Genomic DNA, 23,658 nt, shown 5'->3' on the forward strand with positions numbered 1-23,658 from the left:
GTATTACATGTTACGCATACATCTTTATTAATATAATGTTGATCTTCAGAACCAAACATTTGGCCAGTGCAGCACATGGAAATGTCTCATTAGGGTACCTATTTACATACGTGTTCTCAGCTCATGGATGAGAGCGTTCCAGTGGCAAGCAGCAGTCCCCTTCGGTACTGGTAGGGGACACCTGCTTAAGCCACAAGAATGTTCTGGCTCCATTTAAGCAAAATTACATCCTTTTGCTTCCGTAAGCAGGAGCGGTGAAGCTAATGGGACTGCATGTGGACAAAAGGGGGAGCATCCTTTGGCCCGAGAAACTGCAAACACACGCTAAGCACTTTGAAGCATTTAAAGGTATGGAAAAGCCCAAGAAAAGATGAATGTATCTAATATTTACACCCCTGGTTCTGTGGTGCTGCTGACCTCGCGTGGCTGTCACATGTCCCCAGGGAGATGGCTGCATTCGCTTTTGGGCGAACGGCCCCATCCCACACTGCTGGTTTGTAAAGCACTTTTGGGTTTCTCCTGGTGCTGCATAAATGTAAGGTGGCACAAAAGCAAGTTTCTGCATATTACACAACTTTGTCAGAAGACAAAGTCACCGTGTGCATGCAAACACGCAAGTATCTATCTTCTTAAAAAGAGGAAAAAAAGCAGCAATGCCAGGGAAAAAGAACATCCCCAGCTCGGTGTACCTGGCCGTGCGAACACCTAGGGGTGAAGGCACAGGGTAGCCCCAGAGCAGGACCCTCCCGAGCAGTGCTGCCAGCACTACATCTGCCTGCGGCGGCTCATTGGAGCAGCGTCGCCTGAAATGCTCCCTCCAATTTTTCCATTCCAGGTGGATCCACTCTGAGAGCAAACCATCCACTTGGCCCGCTGCGCCATTTGCAGCTTTTTTTTGTGTGTTTAATGATTCTTGACTGGCCATTTAGCCTAGGAAGTGCCTGTATTGCTTCCCCCCCCTCCTTTTTATAAATGTTGTCACCATCCGCTCAGCACATGGCACTGAATAAGAGGAACCTCCAAGGGCACGGCTGTGAGGGGCAGGAGCGTACTGAGATGTGCAAGCGCATGCAACGTTAAATGAAAAAAAGAAAGGGAAAAACTGCCAAGAAACTTGACCAAAGAGAACTGATCAGCAGAAACTGGGCCAAGTTCACAAACCTGTGGGATAATCTTCCACTAAGACCGAAAAACCCCATAACCCGAAAGTGATTAAAAGAAGGATTTCTGTAATTTGTTGGGGGGGGGGGGGGGATGTAACAAACTAATTTAAGCTAATGTAATGTTTATAAAGTTACTTAGATAATGACACCATGTATGCCATTATAATCATTAAAACCCAATCTATGTTTTTTTTAAAAAAAAACTTAGATGATTAACACAAAATCAAGTTGATGTGAAGGAACAATTACTTTTAGAAAAAAAATCAGGAGGTCCTAATATTCTGTAGAATGAGGGAGGATGCAGCTGTATGTCGACAGCTTTCATATCCTCATTTGAATAATGTGGCCTGAATCTGTCACTTTATTCATCCTCCTTATGCTCAGTGTACTCTGCATCAACAACAAATTAAGTTGTAAATAAGAGACAATCATCACTTTTGTTTTTAAGCAGCTTCTGCATGGAGAATTTCAATGTACTGTTTCTTTTTGACAGAAAGAAAGGGATTCTACACTCTGCTTATGTAAGCACAAATACAAGGAAACCAACCGAAATGAAACAATAAGGGAGCACTTGAGAACTGCTCCAAAATGTTCTTGGAAGTACATTTCTACCACCACAGAAATCTCCTTTTTTAATAGGATATGTATAATGAAAACTGTTTAATTTACTGTAATAATTCTTACTTTGCTCTAAAATGTCAATGATTTTTTTATTTTTAATTTAAAAAATCACCTTTCCTCAACTAGGCACAAGCAGGGTACACCTCAAAAAGAAGAACAAGTGAACAAAGTCAGCTGTAACCTTTGCGTACCCAGAAATATTATTAATCTCTTATATGAGAACATGATACTATTTCATGAGCAAATATAGCATGCAGTAAGGAGAGAGGCGGGAAAGAGATTTTCTTACCTTTACGTCTGAGAAGTAGGTTTTCAGCATATTGGAACTTGGGTACCGGGTGTAAAAGAACATGAGCTTGGCCTTTTTCAAGTGATTCGGTGACAAGCCTTCCTGCATGTAGGATTGAATTAGTAAAGGAAAATGCTTTTCTTGACAAGGCTGTTTCTGAACGTACAGAGCTAGCAAAGTGCTCCCTTAAATACTCTACAGCTCCCCAGACTACAGGAGGAAATATTAACATTTAAATTGCTGCACTGTAATTTTCTGTAAAATAGCTAAACAACGGATGTGAGGCCATGTAACTTAAACCCTGTTTTTCCTATCAGTTTGGGTGCTGGGTCTCAGGAATCTCGCAAGTTTACGGCTTGTGTACCATATGTATGTTCACTTGTTGCTAAGGAAACAAATGCACGAAGCATGTGCCGCAGAAAACTTATCGGAAGCTTTTTCTCCCTCTCCTTTAGCAATTCCAGCTAAAGTTTCTTTTTCTCTCGGTGTCGTGCCGCTGGCACAAAATAAAACTAACGCATGTAAGACAATCAGAGGTGCTTTATCATTTTGAGCAATGTTTTATACAGGCAGTACATTTAACCTGTTTCATTAGCGTCGATGAATTTTAACGTCTTGAGTAACTCTCTCTAATCCTGCTGTTGCTTTGCTCCAGTGGCTGCCTTGCAAATGAAAGCGAAATTTGCAACAGGCAGAGCCCCTCTGCCGCTCAATCCCCCTGCCACAAACTCGTCGCCTCCTGATTTACACAGTTAACTCCTCGGAGAACGAAGCTGTATTTGGGGCTAACCAATCGATAAATGTGGGCTAGCAGATCAATAAATGGCCACTTACCCTATAAGGCAGCCTATTTATCCTGGAAACATCATTACCTTTTAGATCTGTAAACAGAAGCAACTAAAAGAGTTCCCAAGGGAATGTGAAGCTAACCATAACAATCTCGGCTTGCTGATTTTTCTCCCAGCTTCTTGGCTCTCTTTTGTGTACTGCGTGCTAGGACGGCTCTGGTCACATCTGTGCCGCAGGCTGGCCCTGCCATTTCCTCAGCAAATTAATGGCTTTATAATTTATCAGAAATGAAGATGCACGTGGAGAAAATCAATGTGGCCCCCACAAGGTCAATTAAGGGTTCTTCCCAGAAGCTTCTCTAAGGACTGTTTCTCCTAAACACAATTGTTGAAAATTTCACTCGGTTCACACCTTACGGTGGGCAGAAGGTCAACCAAGTTGACAGATGTGCTGCAGCCAAGGTGCCTCTTCCACCTTATGGCCGGGCGCACGTCAGCACAGAACGTCTCATTCCAGGCCTCAAGACAGGAAACCCAGACTAATTTTTATCAGCAGGCTACTGATGATTAGCTAGGCTTTTTCAGCAGAATTCCTTTTTCTCTTAATTCGTGCAATCTACTGAAACCCTCTCCCTTTATTTCAGTTACGAGGTTCATTTTTAGATTGGAAAAATGTAGCATTTAAAAAAAAAAGGCATTGACAATATTAGTTTAAAAACCTCTTATTATCTGGAAGTACATGGAAAATGGCTCAGCTGAACTTGCATTTTGTTTTAGATGCTTAATGATTACAAAGAAGATAATTTATGACTGACATACTTCTTGTGCCAAGAGAAGAGTTGAAAGAACCTCCAGTTACCTCCATTAGACTGATAGAGAAGTCTAAAAGAGCATTACACTCTGCAGTGCCATCTGTCAAAATACGTAAGTGAAATAATAGTAGCAAGCTGTCACCTATTGCTTAGTGATAAGAGTTTTAGACAAATCAAAACTTCTACGCCAGAAATCCATTTTGTTACGCGATCCTTTCAGGAAAGTGGGGGTCCAAAGGGGAACTCCAATAAGTAAAAGAGAAAAAAAAACCCTAAGTCTCCTTAATTTGCAATTCCTCTGACGCTGACAACATGTTAATATCAGGTTTGGTGTATATTTTCTTTCAATGCAAGCTCAAAGATGGACTTAAACTTTAAAAAAAAAAGCTCTCATATTTGCTGGATTTAAGCATATTAGACAGTTGTCTAAGCATTTGGATTCCTTCTGCATTTAGGATTTTTAAATATTTTCTGCTCTAATGCCAGAGGATATTGATATTGAATGAAACATGTATTAAAAGATGTTCTGAGACTCAAATTCCCAGAAATCCATTTTTTATTAAAATTATACTTGTTCTTAAGCACTTGGCAGCCTTAAAGCGATATCAAATATGCAACAAATCTGTATATCTTGATCCTAAGGTTAACGCTTTACTGTGATAAAAGATATGATCTGTAATAATCTAGCAAAAAATAGTTAACGACAGACTTAAGAGCTAAGAATTAGATAACCCATTGCTATTTCAGAAAAAAAACTGAACTGACCAATTGCTTAATTTCCTTTTTAAGTGCTTGGGCTGAAAAGCAACTGTTCTTCCAAGAAAGCACTAGCTGTTTCCAGGATACTTACACACGCACAATGACTCATGATGAAATAGATTCAGTAAACATACAGCTGTACCGAACACGAGCTAAGCCCCATTCAAGGCCAGGAAAGAAAACGAGCACAAATAAATATTAAGGAGGTAAAGGGAGGAGGGGTGCCGAATGGAACGCAAACAAGCTCTGTCCCAGCAGCTCGTGTGGCTTGCCTCAATTCTCTTAGCTATAGCTTTGTGAAGACAGATGACATTCAATTCTATGGGTAATGCAAAATAGACAATAACTGCTGAAACTTGAGCCAGCTGCCAGGTGTAAAAAAAAAAAAAAAAAAAAAAAAAGGAAAGAAAAAAAAGGAGAGAAAGAAAAGATGATAAATCCATAAATTAATGAAAGACATCTGCTCAGGAACATAAAAGATCAGAGTAACAGTGTACTGCAGCTGAACCTAAAGCAGTGTTCAAACAACCTGAGAGTCTCAGCGTTGTGCGTTTACATAGTACAGCGTAGCCTCACCTAACACAGCAGCAGCAAAAAGGCAAAACGCTAAGAAATAGGGAGTGAAAGACTGGGAATGAAACATATACAGGCTCTTGTGTGTTTTAACTGGAGAAGCACAGGGGTGGCATTGCACAGCACTTGACTCATTTGCACTTCAATCCTCCCAGGTAATGCTCCTCTTTTGCAAAAATATTTTTCAGTGGAGATGATCTTTCACTCCTGTTACTCTCAGCCTGAGCTCCCACAAATGCTCTAACAGGCTTTTCTAGCCCACACATGTACTGAGCTGAAGGAAAAGAGGAAAGAATAGGCTGTATCAGGTAAAAAATCTGCACTAGCAAAGCCAAGCTGCTCCTTAAGTTACACTTCAGGTGCTTTTAATCAGCAAAGCTCCAAATAGCTGTATCTCAGAGCATCTTCAGGACCCTCCAAAGAACGGGCTGGCTGGAAAGTATTTGTTCATCGCCCAGGTTTTATCAACAGCACAGAGTTATCCAGCTTGCTCTACAATCGCTCATTTTTTTTTAAGTTTAATTAGTTTAATTCTAGTCAGATGTAATAACTCCTCATTTCAATATGTTGTAATTCACTAATTATAGCTTTCACATATTGGGACTGTGAAACTCATTCCAGTTGGATTGGAATTCTGTTTAAAAATAAATAAAATTGTAGAAAGTTTCACTAATGTTTTAAAGTCCTCCTGCCAGGGAGAGCATGCTAAACTTCTTCACCTTTACAAATGTCTTAACAGCACACAAACTACTGTTGTGCTTCAATTTTGATCTATGCAAATGTTTTGGGGCTGAACAAGGCTATTTTTCTTGAGATGCAAAGAGGATGCATGACAAAGGAAGACCATGCAGAAAAACAATTCGCTGTCTGTTTCTTTTGGAATTTGAATAAAACTTAATATTTGATTAAACAGATTAGTTTGCAAAGATACAGACTGCATTCATGACCAAGATGGGAATTCATGCTGCAGGTGCATCTTATCTTGTTTAGCAACATACGCAAACATTAACCATTTCCTTCTGCAATTCAGCAAAGAACTATCAGATACATTTTATAAGCATTGGTTAAAAAAAAAAAGAACAAAACCCCAAAACCCGAAAGCCAGGCTAGTTCAGTGTTTTAGCTTACTACTAAAACCTGAACTTGGCTGTATCTGCTAGTCTTATGTTCTCATCCTGGCTGTATTGTCCAGGAAAACAGATGTTGCTTTCTGCAGGGAAGAAAGATCTGCTTCTCTCAAGAAATATATTCCCTATATGTGCACATTCAACCATGTAAAATAAAAGCACCACAACAGAATCGACCACAAACAAACCAACCTCCACACTGCGCCTTTCCCTGGAAACTGTAAGCTACCTGGACAAACAAGCCACTGCTAGAAAAAAACATCCATCCCCACAGCTGAGCCGTATACCACGGTACACGTTGAGCAGAAGTGCTACTGAATAAATCTGTTTGTCCCAACAGGTCTGTACCTAAACCCAAATGAAACTGCAGCCTGCAATAGCATCTAGGTGGGAAAGTCAGAGTGCTTTCACAATGGCGGGGAAGAAGCGGGGCAAGGAAGAAGGAAGGGAATCACTCTAGCACTCGGCGTTTCCCCTGGCTAAGCCTCAGCGCAGCAGGGGACTCTTGCACCCCTGTTTCGGCAGAAGCAACAAGCTCCATTAGCAACCGCCACTGAGAACGAGCAGGAGAAAGGGGAAGAAATGGCAGGGGCGAGGGAGGGATGCTCCACAGGTGGAGAGGATCAAGTGCAGCCCTAGAAGTACTCCTGGTTCACACGCTTGGCATTTTTCACCTCTGCTCACTCCTCTCCCAGGATGGGAGATCTACATTTATACCAAAACAATTAGTATGCCACTGTACTCTTTGGTAGAAATTACTTAATTGCCCTGGCCTGAGTCTTGCCCTTGGCTGCCACTCCTGTTGACCTCGGGACTGCCTTCCGAGCATCGCAGCTTGCATTTCAATACGCAGGAGAGATTTTCAGTTTGGAACTCCAAAAGTAACTGGCGGTAACTGTGCATGATGCTGCCTTTAGACCGACTGCTCTGTTTTGCCATACAGTGTATATGGCAAGGAGAAGATTTCCGTGCTACCAATGCAGCAGAGAGATCCTCTTTTCGGAAAGAGGTCCCTCAAACATCGTGTCCACTACCAGCTGGCTCTCAAAACCACCAACAGCTAAGGAAGGTGTTTTCAAACCGTGAACACTTCCCCCTATGGAAATGGGACTACTCATACAGCTCAGACAGCAGCAATTCTCAACTCAGGCTTCACCTAAGTTAGATCAAAGACTTGATGGAAAGTCCAGGTAACCAGCGGGTCTCGAGCCCTGCCAGCACCCTCCTGAGGATTTAACATGTCTACAGAAACTGTGGCTAAATTAATCTAAAACCACCAGAGTTATTAATCGTCTAGAAGATACCCAGTGATGGGGCGCAGCCTCGAGCATCTGCCTTCACATGATACTCCTGGAAAGGGAACAAGTTCCTCAGCATCGCTACCATCACTCAGGGAGGGGCAGAGTTATTCAGTCGCAATTAGTTTCATCAACTTGGGAATGACATTAGCTGCATCTCAGGCTCTGTGCTTGTGCTATTGCCTTCCGCTGGGGTCTTGGAGCTGGGAAAAAACGTCAATCTACCCTTCGTGCAAAATCCTCAATGTTAGCATCAGGCAGACATGGTATTTTATTCACTTTTAATACAACTGTACTTGGAAGAAAAATCTTTTGACCAAAAAGCACATTAGGAGAAAAGATGGAAGGAGTGGGAGGTGTTATTGCTAAAAAAGAAAAAAAAATAAAAATAAAATCTAGTACTAGTTTCCAGGAAAAAAAAAAGAAAATATCATTACTATGTCTGGATATGCCTAAATAAAGGCAGAGATGGATTTTTTCCCCTAACTAAAGCCTGCTATTGAGCTAAAAAGAGAGATTTTGTTATAATCTGTTTTTTAAGCAGGGGAAGTGTCCTGTAAATTTAATACAGCTGAAGTTTTATATTTAATTGTTCTCTCTAGCTTTCCAAAATAATTTGCTTTGTGTACGTTAGGACAAAAGATTTCTGTGTATGGCTGAACAGAGGTTAATCATGCATAGCAGGCAGCTGCACAAGGGCTGAGGAACAGACCTCTGGGTGGGGGAAAGAACTTGATGCAGCCTGAATATATCAGTACCTGTGTCTTTTGTGCTTCGTTTCCCTTACGCACTTGAGAGCTGAAGGCTCACGAATGACCGGACCGTGGCTCGCTGCGAAGCCCAGCCATGACACCATTAACACGGGGCGCGCGTTGACCTGGCAGGGGAGGGAAAGGAGGTGGCTGTGGCTCGAACGGTTTTCGTCCGAGGGCGATGCCCCCTCGATCACCTCCCCGCCGGGGGAAGCACCTGCCAGCCCAGGGAAACCCGCGGGCACCCAAGTCGTGGGCTCGGCTCGCTTTCCGACCCCACGGGACGGTCTGAAAGGCTTGGGGAGGGCCGGTGGCTTTTCTCTGTGAACACCGTGGCTGAAGGAGCGCCGTGAGTCAACGCCCAGCATTTTATTTGGCCTCGCCAAGCCCCCCACCTGCTCCCCCGCGAGCGCCCCGCTGCCCGGCGCCCAGGGGAAGCCCCGGGGCACGAGCGTGGCCCCTCGTCCTCCCCACCGGCCACCGCCGGCTAATCGCTCGTCTTTCGAAAAGGATATTGCACTTCCTGAATAGGGCGAGATTTCGGACATGTCTTGCAGGTCGCCGCACTCGGACTTTATGAGGGACAAGGAGAGGCCCTCGGCGGCGCTGGGGGGGTGGGCCGGCGAGCAGGGGTGGTGGTTCATGTGGTGCGACGACATCTTGGTCCTCAGGCTGGTGGTCTCCCGGGTCAGGTCGAGGGACTCGGGGGAGGCGCGCTCTTTCCCCGGGAAGGAGGCCGATGGGGCACCCAGGGGGCTCTGGAAGGGGTAGGCCATGAGGGGCAGCGGGAAGGGGTGGCGGAAGGAGGAGGTGGAGAAGCCGGCGGTGGCCGAGAGCGGGGACTGGTGCAGGGAGGCGTGGTGGCCGCCGGCCGGCGGGGCCGAGGCGGATTGGTCGGAGGAGTTTTTGCGGACGACGAGGGGCAGCGCCTCGGTTTGGTCGGTGGCGCCGGGCATGGGGACGCTGCCGAAGGTGTCGAGGGGGTTGGGAATGATGACGTCCCCGAAGCACTGCAGGCGCTGGTTGGCCGTGTGGAAGTTGTGGTTCTCCCCGTTGACAGCGAACCTCGCCTGCGGGATCTGGAGAGGCGGGAAGACCTGAGGAAGCTGGCGGGAGGGCTTGGACGAGAAGACCTTGACCACCGTGTCCACAACTTGCGACATGGCGGTGTTGAGCTCCTGCTTCAGCGTCTCGGCCAAGTGTTTGCCTTCGGGGTGGAAGGCATTCGGCCCTTGCTCCTTCTCCTTGGGACCTTCTCTTTTGGGCTTGTTCTCCGCGATCTCCTGCTCCCGGATGAGGGCCCGCGCCCGGTCGATGAACTGCCCCGGGTCCAGCTCGCACATCTCGTTGTCCGACCTGCCGACGGAGTCACCGGCCCTCGCGTCCATGGTTTCAGAGCGCATGCTGTCTTCAGACAGGTTGCCATCTTCATCATTTTCGGAGTCGGTGCTGTCGTAGATCTGGTAGAACTTCTCCTGCAGCTGGCGCAGCTGCTTCTGCATGTCCTCCAGCTGCTGCTTCAGCTGTCTGCGCTCCTCTCGCTTCTGCTCTTTCCTCGCTGAAACCAGCTGCTGGAAACTCTGCTGCTGCTGTTGCGGCAGCTTTTGCTTGCGTTTGTTTTCTCTGTAACTTTCTCGGGGACTCACAGACTGCGGAGCTATTTCTCTTTCGTTTTCATTGCCCCTTAATGCCACGCTGGGGGAATGGCTCATACCCCGAATTATATTCTCAACCCGGGCGCGTTTAGCTCTCAGGTGCTCGTCGCATAACCGATCCACATCAAACTGGCTCATAGTCGGCCTGCCAAAAGGGGAAAGACACTCTTGGGGGCTGTCTCTTGAAGAGTTGCTGCATACATCCTCCTGATGTACTTCTGAGCCTGTACTAGAGAGACCGCTGGCTTGGAAACTGGGCTCCGTGCCACCATTTTTGTTCATGTTATTTTTCAACAGCTGGGAAATTATGGTTGCTCCTGGAAAAGGCATCATGGCATCTTCATATGAGTTCGCCCTCTTCAGCAGCTTGCGGAGTACATTTGACTTTTCCCCATCTGCATGCTGCACCACTGAATACTCGACATCCTGCTCTGAACCTTGGGGATTCATGGCACTAAAAAACGTTGCTCTTGCCTTTGCAAAAAATGCAGATGCTGTCCCTACCGTCCTTTTCACTCCAATGTCAACTCTTCTTCTCTTGGTTTGCCTGCTTAAGAGGGCTGTGCTGTCATGGTCAGGCATCACTGGACTGTTATTGTGCCATCTTCAAAAGCTTGTCAGCTGGGCTCAGCTCAAGAATCCTGGGACCCTGGCCAACAGAACAAAAGGACTGATGAATCATTTTCTTTAAATTTCTCCAAATTTCCTGACCTCAATCCTGAATAAAATGCAAAATGCATAGGCTCTGGGATTTATGGCACATTACAATTATTGCAATTTATTATGCACTCTGCTTGAAATGAAACATTTTTAAATATTTCTGCTCCACTGGTTTAAGATGGATTAAGATTTAAAAAAGCAAAAACTGCTTAAGCACCAGTAATATGATTCTCTTGCACAAATGCCTAAAATGATACTGTTTATCTTCAGAAGAAAGAGTAGATTAGAAGAACACAGCCTCTGACAACCAATTGATTAAATTTAGGGCATTGAGATACATGTTACAAAAGAAGATGAAAGTACTCCTTATTTAAGATTTATTGTTAAAACAAGAAATTGTATAAAATTTGGATTAAAAAAATTCAATTGCGATGTAAAAACCATAATTGTAGTTTTGCTTTTTAAAGAGAGATAAAACTGGTAAATAAACATTCGAAGGTCAAAACAACAACTTTCACTTAATTGTAGGTAGGATAGTATATATGTATGTGAAAGGCAAAGAAATCATAGATGCATTTAGGCTTACACTGGGGAAAAAAACCCCTCTCAAATCATTAGGGAACATTTATTCAGCAAAGCAAAAATGCATTAAAATATTTTATGGTCGGGCTTATAATATTTACAGAGATGTTATCAAATAAAGGCCAAAATGTAGTTTGTTAACACAGCCTCGTATGTACGAGTGACTAGCCACGACAGTGTTTTGATTTCCCCACACATTCCTTCCCTTAACTTACATTCTCCAAGCAAGCCCTGCTACTAAAGGCTGAAGATTCTTTATTTCGTACACTGAAATACCTGATGTGAAATTTTTTGCATAGCAGAAAAGAGGCATGTTCAGTGTCACATCTCTCTGCTTTAGAAAAATGCCCAAGAACAGTATTTCAAATGGACAGTGAAGCCCTTCTTACACGTAACATTTTGAATACACAGAATCTTACTTCCTGTGACATGCAGAAAAGATGAGAAAAAATATGGAAAGATGAAAGAAATAACATCAATCAGCTGCGTGAGAAAGGAAGATACCTTCTCTTTATATGAACTCTCATTGTTTCCCAGGAACACAGCATAAAAAGATAACACACTTCCTTGCATTTTGTAAAAGGCTCTTGACATAATTTGTGACTTATTAACTAGTGATGCTAAACTCACTTTGCACATAAAGCACTAGACACTCTTTCCTGTTTCTTAAAATTTAACACTGAGGAAAATTAAAATATTTTTCATGCGACGCTTATCTAATATTAAACTTTACATTTGCTTAACAGAGCACAATCTTCACAATAACAGGGTATATTGCCAAAGGCAGCATGCAGACTTTTTGGAATTGCTCCCATCTCTTTCGGTTCACCTGTAAAAACATCTACGTGCTCCCTAGGACTGCATCTGTGGCTAGTTTTAAAGAATGACTATCCATGCAAATAGGCATAATTTCAGCATGAAATAATCTGTAAAATCAAGACAGTAGTCAATGCTTAGTTTGCAACCAGGATGAAAAAAAAAAAGCTTTTAATACTTAGAAACATCATGTTTATTCTGCAGCCTTTGCCCACGTATTCTGGATGTACTAAAAGAATTTTCAGAGATTTCGTGTCAGAGACAGTTATGCTAGGGACATGATGTTTGTTTACATTACTGGCTCCTTGCATACAGGAAACCAAAGAATGATAAAAATTAAAAAAAAAAAAAGTGTCATGAATTCAGATGGGAAATCCAGAGCCTTACACTGTTATCAGGTCACTGTCTTCACAGATCATTCCTTATCAAGAGGCACGTTAAGCAAATGAAGTTTGGCTACCTCACGATAATAATGAGATAACAAGGAGTTCTGTTGCAGGGGCCCAATTCTACCACCTGCACACCAGGCAGCATCTCACCCTGCAAGAAAGTCCCCTGGAGTCCAGGGATACCAAAATCCTGTTACGTGCAAGTGGTAGGATCAGGCCCTGCTTGGCAGTGCGTGTTGTAAAAGACCGTCTCCTGCTTTCTCTCCATGAATCCAAATGGAGTTTTTCAGAGGGCAGAATCAGGCTCTTACAATTAGGTCTTCATCTAAAAAATATCCGAGGAATTGGGATTTCAGAAGGATTGGGTTTGTAAATAAACGGCCAAGTCCTCAGGGGGTGGAAAGGGGCGACCGCCACCGGAGTTTTTAAGCAGGCGATACTGGCACAGAATAAACCAGGGTCAAGGTTGACCTTTCAGTCTAGTGGTGTGCATTTGAAAGCGATATAAACTAGTCGCACGATAACCGAAAGAGGTCTTGCTTACTGCATGTAAGATATTCTAAAGGCATTCTCCATAAAGATAATACTTGCCAATAGGAAAAAAACCACCCCACCAACACCGAAAACCTTCACGCTTTTCCTTCCTTTTCTGTAGTCAAGTTATGCTTGATTGAGATCCAGCAATAAGTTCCCAGACTCACACCGAAACCCTCATGTCAGGTTTCAAGTTTTGCACATTTCCCAGCAAATTTGAGGTGCGTGACCACTGTTTCCCTCTCTCTTGCCCAATCCCAACCAAGGACACGCACGGGGAGGGCTTGCTGTACCCTTGAGTCAGCAGCTCAGGAAATAGGCTGTCCTGCGCCAGGTTGGAAGGTCATTGCCACTCATCCTTCCTCCCCAGTGTCCACTTCCCTCTCCCCGAGCCCCTGTACCAGCAGCTGCTCGCCAGCCCATTCCTGCCACTGCAAACACGCGGCAGGAGGTGCTCCGGAGCAATGCCCCCTCCTTCCCTCGCTGCAAGCTGAAAGCATCGGAGTTATCATACACTTAACCTGGGTATTAAGCAACGTCTCCCATTTGCCCTGGCGTTATCCCGAGCCTACAGACTGCCAGCTTTAAGGCTTATGTGCCTTTCGGCTTAAATATGAGAAATAGTTCTACTGTAGCCTGACAAAACAGAACGGGTATTGAACGGCCAGTTAATATTTCGGTCTCGGAGGACCAAAACCAATTCACACCTCAAGGGAAGTGGAATGGCACGTACAGCGGGATGCAGAATCCTGGCCATGACAGGCAGACTTCGAGACTGGTTAGATTAGAACTGAATAAATAAGGAACTCTTGGGAGAAAAAAAAATAATTAGGAAGTTCGCGTCCTTTACGCAGTACCGGTACTTTGGCTGCGCATTGTCTCAGAACTCTGTTTCATACACCTAATGTCTCTATACAGCTATCCAGAAATATCTAGTTAGAAAGATAGCTTAGGTTGTCAAGATCTATGTAGAAATCTTCAGAAGCACCATTTCTTTCCAAGTTACAGAGTTTTAAATTTGTGAAGGTTAAATTTGCTTTACACGTCACTTTTGATACTCCTTGCGTGCCAAGTGTAGTTTATGTTAAATTTACCCTCCACATCTCAAGCCTCAACTCGCACGATGCGGCTTTCTCAGAAACCAAACATTTTCCATGCCCATGTAATTAAAAACCATACCAAGGGCCTCAGCACTTTCTAAGTCCATCCATAAACATAGCTTGCAGTTATTTTATTTACAAATTTACTTTCAAAACTTTTGGTTAAGGAGATATGATTAAAATGTAGCTATGAATAACCTCTCAACAGCACAGCAGCTACAGACATGGGTTTATTTCATATCCGTTTGATATGCATTGACATTTTAACTGGAAACAGATTAATTTCTTGGTATCCAAGAGTTACTGTTACCAAACCTTTGGCTAGAACGGTCTTTAGAAAGGAATACGATGTCAGGTATTTAACCGCACTCATTACAAATAAATCAATTTCTGTAATCAATTTTGTTAACTCATCTTGGATCTACAAAGATGCCGATCATTTTCTCCTAGATTAATTCATACACCTAAGAGCTGCAAAGGAGATGTAAATTCAAACTCACCCTCCTCAGCCACTCTGAAGGACCCTAGCCTAACCTAAACAGCCATTAAATACACAGCAGCAAAGTGCTAAACTTGACGAATATTCATGGATGAATTCAAGGAGTTATCAGTTTGTAGAGCTGAAACTGTTCCTATCTTTTCACAAGCCGACTACTTTCTTTGGTCCAGCGTCTGCCTGCTTCGTGTCAGCCCATTATGCCAATACCACACAAGAAATTTAACATGCTTCTGCTAATAGAAATATTTAGATCTTTCACTCTAAAGCGCTACATGGGGTATGGCTTTGCCAGAATCAGCCAGGAAGGGCAGGATGAAAATTATTCCAGTCAACAGCATTTCATGCACAAAACCACAGCTAAAATCCGAAGAACAGATTACATTTATTCTCCATAGATCTGTTCAGCGTTAAAATCACGTCAGCCACTAATGAGAAAGTACTACCTTTTTGTACAGCTCTGACACAAGTTTTCTTGGGAGAAGGGGTTATCTAACTCCCTCAGCTGAGACATGTAATCAAAGAATTTGAAACAAGGCAGAAATGATGAGCAACTAATTGTGCAGCAACAACTAGTTTATTAGGATTTCTCCGTAAGGAGTAAAAATTAGAGCCTGACTCGCTTCAAGATTATGCTACCTGCTCTTTAGCCTTGAAGAAAAAAGCCACCCTCGTTTTGTGAACCCGGTGATACCCCGGGCCCAATCCAGCAAGGTATTCAGCAATTCCCGTGAATGCCAAACCTCCTCAATGCCCATCGACTACAGTGAGAATTGACAGAGCTCACTAACAGGAGGGATTCGGCATCTCATTAGTTCAGGCCTTTATTTTGGGGAGATGCAGGGCCCTCCATCATGTAGCCGCGCTCGGCACTGCTTGAGGAAACGGATTCTTTGAATGAGAAAAAGAAATCAAGCTGCTCAAGGTAGAAAATTGAAAACATTTTCCCTTTCTCAAGCCTGTTTGGTCCTTGTTATTTCACTGATCGTGAAGAAAATAACTCACATGGTCTCCGTGCAGAGACAAGACTGAAACGTTCGCAAGATTCCTACTATGAACTCAGCCCAAGTTTTCCAAGCTATTTTTTTTCCATGCTACACGATGCCGTTAAATCACAATTCTTGAATTAGTTAATCTAGCAGTTAGGCTGCACTTTGAGACAGAATATATCATTATTTAGAGAGTACAAATTGCAGTATTTACAATTCTGCCCTGAATAAAATTAAACTCCAATTTCAAAATGTGTCCATTCTTACGACGATCTTAATTTATCAACCGATCGTAAAAAAGACAAGTCATATAAACTGAGAGGCCTCAGAGGTCAGCTGGCAGGAAAGTTAACAGTATATACTGACAGCGCCGTTCAGCGAATGTAAGATACTTTACAGAATAATTTAATAGGCAGCTGTTAGCAAAAAGTACATCCATTGTACTTTTTACAACATATCAACTCATGAAATGTTGATACTCTGTCTACCCTTGAGTATTAATAAACATTTCACAGTATGTGATATTGCTGCTAAAGGTAAGCTCTGGACAAAAAGCAGATAAAATAAATGCAAAATGAGCTGCAGCGGTCGTAAACTTTACGTGATTGATGGCAACTCAGAGAAAAACTGCGAGAAGGAAGACGTAAAGGGTATGTGCCACATGCAAATCTACGGGTGAGGAAACTGCCTCCGCATAATTCATCCTGCGCGCTGCCAAACCTCTACAGACGATGGAAGTGACAAATAATCTGAGCTTTTACACCTCGCGGTGACACGGCCGTGTTTCTGCACCCTGCGTTAGACAACGCTGGACCTTTCCGCCACCGAGCAACGGCCCTGGATGAGCGGATGCGCTTCCGCGTGCCCCCCGCCCGTCCCCAGACCCGGATGAGGGTTTTGGGGGTGACGCTCGCCGCGCAACCAGAATCACCGCGGCGTTCGCCGCGACCACTCGGGACCTGTGCGAAAGTAGCGGGTTTCCAAATCCTCCCCCTGGCAACTTTTGCCCGACGTTCAAGGGCACCTCTAGTCCGCGGCCGTTTCCCCTGCCAGCCGTGATTGACATCTCCTACTTTGTCAAAGATATTAAGTTAATATCCTCCGTATCCGTTATTTCCGCAGACAGGGCACACGCAGGTGACACTGACCCCGCCGAGAGCTCCGTCCCGCCGCGGCCGCGCCTTCAGACCGGCCGCGGATATCCCCCCCCCGGTTACCGACTCGTTTCCCAGGGCTGACCCCGCCACCCCCGGCTCCCTCCGGCACCGCCACCGCCAACCCGTCCCGGCGGCCACGGGGAGGCGGCGGCCGGGACCCCCCCCCCGCCGCGTCCCGCGTCCCGCTCCGCAGCCGCCCCGCCCGGCGCCCGCCCGCCCCGCCGCCCATGCGCGCACCTGCCCGCGCACCTGCCCGCGCCCCGCGCACCTGCCCGCGCCCCCAGCGGCCCTGCCCCTGCCCCGCCAGCCGTCGGCCCGCTGCAAGGCGACCGCGGGGCATACGCGCAACTTTCTCCCCCCCTCCCCGCAGACACGCGCGGACCCCAGGGCGGCCCCGCTCCGCCCCCGCGGAGCGCCCGGTGCCGGGGAGCCGTGCCCCGGCTGCCCGTCGGGCCGCCTGCTCCCGTCGGGCCCCGCATTTTCGGGGCCCCCCCCCCCCCCCCCATCCCGGGCCGCTCACCACAAACACAGCCCTGCGCGCCCCCTCCGCGCAGGCCCCACGCCCCCCCCCCCTCCCGCCCCCAGCGCCGTTCCCTCCTGCGCTTTAACTCCGTTTAAACACATGGCAAAGTGCTCCGGGTCACTCAGCCGATAAACAGAAAATCAAAAAAGCCAAGAAAGACCTCCATCAAAGGATGAGAAAAAATTAAATCCCCCCCCCCGAAGAAAAAACAAACAACCACCAAACAAACAGAAAGTACCAATAATCCTAATCTTCTCCCAGATCAAGGTTCTTATCCCGCGCCTTGATTTGATCTCTTCTCATGTGCTCTCTACCTACCACTCAAATCCCATTTCTATACATTTCCACAATTCGCAGCTCGTCCCCACCCTTGGAAACGAAAAGTAATTGCAGGATAAGAAGAATAAGAAGAAAAAGTCCCTGCCCTTCCCGGTTTGGGTTTAAAAAGGAGAACTAGCGACATGCAAATGACAAGCAAATTGGAAGAGACAAAAAGAAAGGCAGCTATAATAAACAAGACAAAGAGGAGGCTCAGAGGACCGGAGCAGGAGTTTAAGCAGGGGATGGGGAACTTCGGCGGGGACGGGGGGAGGAGGAAGCTCGGAACAACAAAAAAGAAGGCAAATACTCGCCGCGTTTTCCGTCCCGCAAACTGCCCTCCGACCCACGGAATAAAGAAAGCCCAGTCCACAAAAGGTGGCAGCGAGAGCGCGAAGGGGAAGGGGGGGGAGGATCACCTAACAACGAGCAGGGTCACTTACTCTTCAGCCCTGGGCAGGCTCCGGTGAGCGCTCCATCGGGCTCGGCGCTTACAAATCCTGACCGCTTTATCTACTGGGGAATTAAAACTACTCAGCTAATAAAGTCATTGCAATTTTGCCCCCTGGAAAAAGAAGCACAGGTTTGACAACGGTGATCAGTATTTTGCTGGGGATTTCATTCCCCGCCCCCGCCCCCCCCCCCCCCTCCCCGGACCATTTAAAGCAGCCCAAGCAGTGCGATTTTTTTTTAAAAAAAAAAAAAAAAAAAGAAGACCCGAAAAGGCCGAGAAAGCAGAGAGGGACGGAGGGGGCGCGGAGAGGGAGCGGGGTACTTACTCCGTGCAAAGGCGACGAAACTGAGCCTCTCTTTTTTTGCCGGTGGAAAGAGAGAAAGGGAGACACGCACACGCACATGCACACACACGCACACAGCCCGCACGCGCCCCGCACACGCACACACGGACACACGGACACACGGACACGCGCGCGCGCGCGCGCGCAGCCGGCGAGCCCCGCCGCTGATGAATATGATAATCGGGCGAGGGAGGGCGAGTGCGGGCGGGCGGGCGGGCGGGCAGCGGCCGCGGAGCGGCGCGGAGCGGCGCGGGGGCGGAGTGGCGCGGAGCGGAGCGGAGCGGCGCGGCGCGGCGCGTGGCGGGCGGCGCGCGGGCGGGCGGGCGCGGGGGCGCGGGGCAGGGCTGGGCTGGGCTGGGCTGGCGAGCCGAGCGAGCGCTCCGCACCGCCACAAGATTTACTTTAAGACCAGCTGAAGGAAACAGGAAGACTAGACGTTCACGCCTCGGAAGTGACGTGAGGCCAGGCCCGGCGCCCACTCGGGAGGCTCCTTGGGACGGACGGGGGGGACGGGGAGAACTTGGCAGGAGCGGGGAGAGAGGAGAGGGATGGCGGGGGGGGGGGCGCGGGGGGGGAGGGGCCGCCCCGCCCCCGCGGGAAGGTGGCGGCGGGCCGCGCACCTGCGTGGGGGGACGACGGACGGGGCACGGGGGAGGGAGCGCCGGCTGCCGCGGCCGACGGGGCGCTCCCCACCGCCACCACCCCCGCGCCTCCGCCGGCACGGGCGAGGGCGGACAAAAGCCCCCCCCCCCCGCGTTGGGAGGGTGGGGGGGAGGAAGAGAAACTTTAGGAAAGTCATCCCCGCGTGGGCGGGGGATGCTCCGGGGCGCCCCACGCGGGAAAGTTTTCCACGCGGGAAGGCTCCCGCGGAGGAGTGACGGGGCGCGGGGGCTGCCGCCCCAGGGTGCGCCTCTTCCCACGCGTTAAGCATCGGGGCGGCGAAGCAAAACCCCGCTCGCGGGGCGCTGCCCCCACGCGCTCACAAACTTTTCAGAGGAACGGGTCCGCGGCCCGCCGGGGCAGCGGCTATGCGGCGCATCGCGGGCTGTAAGCGGGAACCGCCGCGCGGGTCACTTTCCACGCGCAAGGCAGAAACCAAACACGAAATCGAGCATCAGGTTGCGGCGCGTGAACAGCCGGAGGTGCCGACACCCGCGTGTTCGCTGCGGGCGGGCGCCGGCCCCGGCCCCCCGAGCGGCGCGCCCCAAGTTTCGGGCAACTTAAACCCATCCCTAGCTGGGCACAGCCCGCTCCCGGCCGGCTCCGGCGGGAAAACTTCGGGAAAAAAAAATTTTTGTCGCGAGGGGGGGGGGGAACCAAAGGAGGATCTTCCCAGCAGGTCCGGGCTGCAATCCGGACCAAAGCCTGCCGGCCGCGCTTTGTCCCGCCGTGAGCGCGGGTTTCCGCGGCGTGGGGCAGGGAGCGCCCGCACCCCCGCCCCCGTGGCCGCGGAGGGTCGCCCGGCCGCTGCCGGCGAAGAGGCGAGGCTTCCCGTAGGAAAACAGCCTTAGCGTGCGGGCGGCGGGGGGAATAAATTGAGGAGGCGGGAATAACGTCCCTGCGGAGGGACAGACGGCAGCGGAGCGCTGCAGGGCGCTCGGCGGCAGGTAAGGACGGGCGCTGCCTCGCCGGGGCCGTCCGCGCCCGCCCCTCGGGGCTGCCGTCCGGGGCGCCCGGGCCGGCGGGAGAGGGGAGAGCCCGGACGGGGCGAGGGCAGCAGGGCTGGCGCGGCCGCCCCCTGCCAAAACTTGCAACCGCAGCTCCGTACCCGGCGGCGAGGGGCCGGGCCGCGCCTCGCCCCCTGCCCGCCCTGCTGCTCTCGTCGCGGGGAGCCGCTCGCTTCACAGCCCCCCCCTCCCCCCTTCCCCTTGTAAGGATCTTTCTGGCTAGAGGGGAGCCGCTGCGCCCGTCCCCACGCGTGGGTGCGGACGGCCCCGCCGCCCATCCCGCGGGCTGCCGGGCCGCGGAAGCCCCTCGGCGGGGCGCGCTGCGAGGTTCTACCCTCCGCGCCAAAGTTTGGGAGCCGGCGCGGGCAGCAAACCTGCCCTGCCCGCGGGGGCGAAACGTGTGGCCCCCCTTAAGGGCTCTTCTCCCCGCTGCCCGCCGGCGGGGCCGGGCCGGCCCGCCGCGTCGGGGCGGATGGCGGCTCCGCGCTGTCCTCCGCGGCGGGGAGCGGGGTCACTAACGCGGGTGGGTGGGGTGATGTGACAAAACCACCCGCCGCGGGTCGCCAGGAAATGCCTCGGGACCGGCCGAAGCGGACCCGTCGCGCTGCCGGAGCTTGCCGCCGGGAAGCTGCTCCCGAGTTTAAAAAAAAAGAAATAAAAATTAAATCCCTCTGCCGCTGCCCCGGCCGGCGGGTCGCGAGGAGATACAGCCGTAACACCCGCCCTAGAGCCCGGCACCGGTGCGGGAGCCGAAGCCTTCGGGGCTGCGCGCCCGCACGTCCGGGCCGGCGCGGCCGCCGCGGCGCGGGGCGAGGGGGCCGCGGGGCTGCTCTTAGACCGCCGCCCGCCCGGCCCCCGCGGCAGTGGGAGAGCCCCGCTCCTGGCCGGCCGGCCTCGCAAGCCGAGCCGAGCCGAGCCGTGCCGTGCCATGCGTTGGCCCGAGGCCCGTCCCGGGGCCAGCGTTGGCCAGCCTCAGCGCCGTGGGTGACCGCACATGCCCGGGTACGCTCCGCTGCTACCGCGGTCGTCCCCCCAGCCCTGGAGCCTGGCGGCCCCGCAGCGGTGCCCGGTGCCCGTCGCGACCTGCCGGCCCGCGGGAGCCTCTGCCCGCCGGGACGGTTTCGCCGTCAATTGTTTTAACGTGACACTTTCAGAAATAGGGGCGCCGTCCCTCCGCCGCCGGGAGCGGGCGGGGCTGGGGCGGCACGACGGCGAGCGGCCCCGGCGGCGGCCCGCGCTGCGCTCCGCGGGCGCGGAGAGGCGGGCACAGCCGGCCCGGGCCGGCCTCGGCGGGACGGCTCGCATCCCTGCTTGTTCTTGCGGGGCTCGGCTTGCCGGGGGCGACACGTTCAGCCTCCCGTTGTAGCCGTAAGCGCTGCAGGGGCTGCGGTACAAGGGTGCAGAAGTGTGTCTGGACGCAGGGGGAGATAGGCTAAATTTGGCGGGTGAATGACTCGCTTGAATTCTTTCCTTTTTTTTTTTTTTTTTTTTCTTTTAAAGGACACCGGGATACACGTAGAGGGGAAGCCGAATCGTGCAAACACTAAATAAATAGCTGCCTCTGACACTGAGCTCGTCACCACTGGGGCTCGACTTAACTTCAACCACTGTTGGTTTACCCCAAAGAGAAACTGGGGCACTGGGAGTGAAGCGATGTCCCCAAGGTCACACGGCAGAGCAGTGGCAGCCAGCCTGGCCCCAGCTATGGGTACCACGTTGCGCAGGCTTCCACCTACCATCCGGCCCCGCAGCCTCATTTCTGTAGCTGCTCGCAGGTTACCTACCAGCCCCGTGTCCTGCAACTTTTTGAAGTCTAAACGTACGCCCCCTATGACCTGCCACACCAGTAAGCCCAACTGGCATGAATGCTCGCACAGCCCGCCGTCTTGGGCACTGAGTGATCCAGACCCTTTCTCTCTTCTAATCCTGGAGGATTCCCAGCCTCTTAAGGAATGCAAGTTGATGTTTCAAAGCTCAGCGGCAAAAGTAATCCCCCGTGCGTCGCCCAGATTTTAGAGGTGGAAGAAAAGCTCTTCTTCCTCCAGAATTTAATCCCCCCCTCCAGGGGACGCCCATGCCAGCACCTCATGGTCAGGATTTGTAGTGAGCACAGTCGTCCATGGTGCCTTCTCCAGGCCCCGGTGGCTTGGGCAGTGGCAGGGCTGTGGGTGGCTGCGGGGCTGTTTCTGTCCCTTGCTGCTCCCAGTCTCCTGACCGACTGCAAGCATGGTCCCCGCTAGTGAACTGTCGTAGATTCCAGTCTGTCTTCGAACTGTAGAAGTCCTGGGTGCTTTTCCTGGTAACTAATAGATCATAAGGTAGCCACCAGCTCCTTTTCTTGGTAATTAATAGATTATAAGGTAGTGACACCGTTTACTTTCTGAGTTATGGGCATTTTGGATCCCACAAAAAGTAATCTATGTTCACAAGATGGATTCAAAGCCTGGGTGTGCTCAGGTCTGTGGGTTCTCTTCTGCCTAATGCTTGGGTGTGTGTCACAAACTTCAAAATACTACATTTCCTCCAGATACGGGGGTTGTCAGGTCATTATGATTCAGCTGCAGTTTTGTCCCGTCACATAAAATTCCTTCTCCAAATTTTGGTGCCCCTGAAGAGAAAAGGTTTGCTGCAAGTTGACAGCTTTCTGTGCTTGCATTTCTTTCTTTAAGGGGGAAAAAAAAAACCAGATGCAAGAAACTTAGGAAAACTTTTGCAGTGTGCCCATGACCATGGGTGATTCCTCTGTCCCTTTGGAGTCTGACAACAAAATTGAAAGTGACAGGGGTATATTGTTGAAACTGCCTTTTCTTTGATCATTTTCCTTGCTGTGTCTGTTCCAACTAAATGAGGGAACGGGGCTACGAATACATAGCAGATTTTCTTTTTTCTTTTTTTTTTTTTTTTTTTTTTTTTTTCCTTTTTTTTCAGGGGTGGGGAAGGTCCAAGTACTCATGCATAAAAAGAAGAACACCCTGCAACCACAAAGGCCCAATTCTGCTCTAACTTACGCTGGTATGAATTAAAATTAGCTCTACTGATACCAATAAAGCATCATCAGTGTGTGAGAAAGAGGAGAACTGGGTGCCTGATGTGTGTAATCGCTGAATTTAGAGCCTTTCCTTGCTTCCCTTTGCCCTGTCTCCTCCTTTCAAAAAGGAAACCGTTGGAAGAAAATGCCTTTAACGTGGACAGTGAATGCAGCCTAGGTGGTTCAGCAGAGTGCAATTTAATTCAAGAACCTGGTATTGATGGAAATAGAATTGTTAAAAAATAAAATAATAAAAACCACCTCAACAACAAAAAACCTCACAACCTCCAGAGAGGAGAAAGTGAACTAAACTAATCCTATTAAACGTGGTAGCATGTTTCTGTGCAGCTCGCTGAGAGATTAAGCACAGGAAAAGGGATAAGTGCTGCTTCAGTTTCACTAAACTAATGTGACAACTTGTCATTGGAAATCTTTACAGCTTGTTAGCAGATGACTAGCTGATTCAGATATGTTTTCTACCATTTCCTTTGTGTCTGGGGGTGGTGTTTTTTCTTTCCTGTTCCTTTCTTATCCATACTGCTTTATTTTGCTTTTTAATCCTTCATGTCTCCTTCAAGTCAAAACATTTAACTTGCTTTAATCAATATTTTGTTTTGAAGATGTCCCTTGACCTTTTGTTTGTGCAAATTAACCTTCAAGGGCACCTCATTCATTCATTAACCTCAGTGGGATGCTGTATCCCTTGTACATGGCATTTTAGGATGCATAAAACATTTATGAATGTTTAGACATATTGCAGTGAAT

At 49.2% G+C, this 23,658-nt stretch overlaps 1 protein-coding gene and 1 long non-coding RNA gene across 8 annotated transcripts in view; one reads left to right on the forward strand and one right to left on the reverse strand.

The window, feature by feature from the left end:
• Positions 1-18,404, reverse strand: part of PROX1 (prospero homeobox 1) — a 49,908-nt gene extending 31,504 nt beyond the window's left edge. The window contains exons 1-4 of one of the 7 annotated variants that reach the window (XM_030035171.2): positions 18,181-18,404; positions 17,845-17,966; positions 8,698-10,486; positions 2,074-2,181 (exon numbers count right to left, since the gene is read on the reverse strand). In XM_030035171.2, coding sequence (XP_029891031.1) covers positions 2,074-2,181; positions 8,698-10,419 — 1,830 coding nt within the window. In that variant the 5' untranslated portion in view covers positions 10,420-10,486; positions 17,845-17,966; positions 18,181-18,404. The other 6 variants (XM_030035178.2, XM_030035172.2, XM_030035175.1 and 3 more) reach the window with 6 other exon arrangements.
• Positions 18,405-19,523: 1,119 nt separating this feature from the next.
• LOC115350376 overlaps positions 19,524-23,658 on the forward strand; it is a 7,514-nt gene continuing 3,379 nt past the window's right edge. The window contains exons 1-2 of the long non-coding RNA XR_003926412.1: positions 19,524-19,805; positions 22,794-22,877. This is a non-coding gene — a long non-coding RNA (uncharacterized LOC115350376). The remainder of the gene's footprint in view (positions 19,806-22,793; positions 22,878-23,658) is intronic.

Source organism: Aquila chrysaetos, chromosome 13 (genome assembly GCF_900496995.4).
Source record: "Aquila chrysaetos chrysaetos chromosome 13, bAquChr1.4, whole genome shotgun sequence".
In the NCBI taxonomy this organism is placed as follows: Eukaryota; Metazoa; Chordata; class Aves; order Accipitriformes; family Accipitridae; genus Aquila; species Aquila chrysaetos.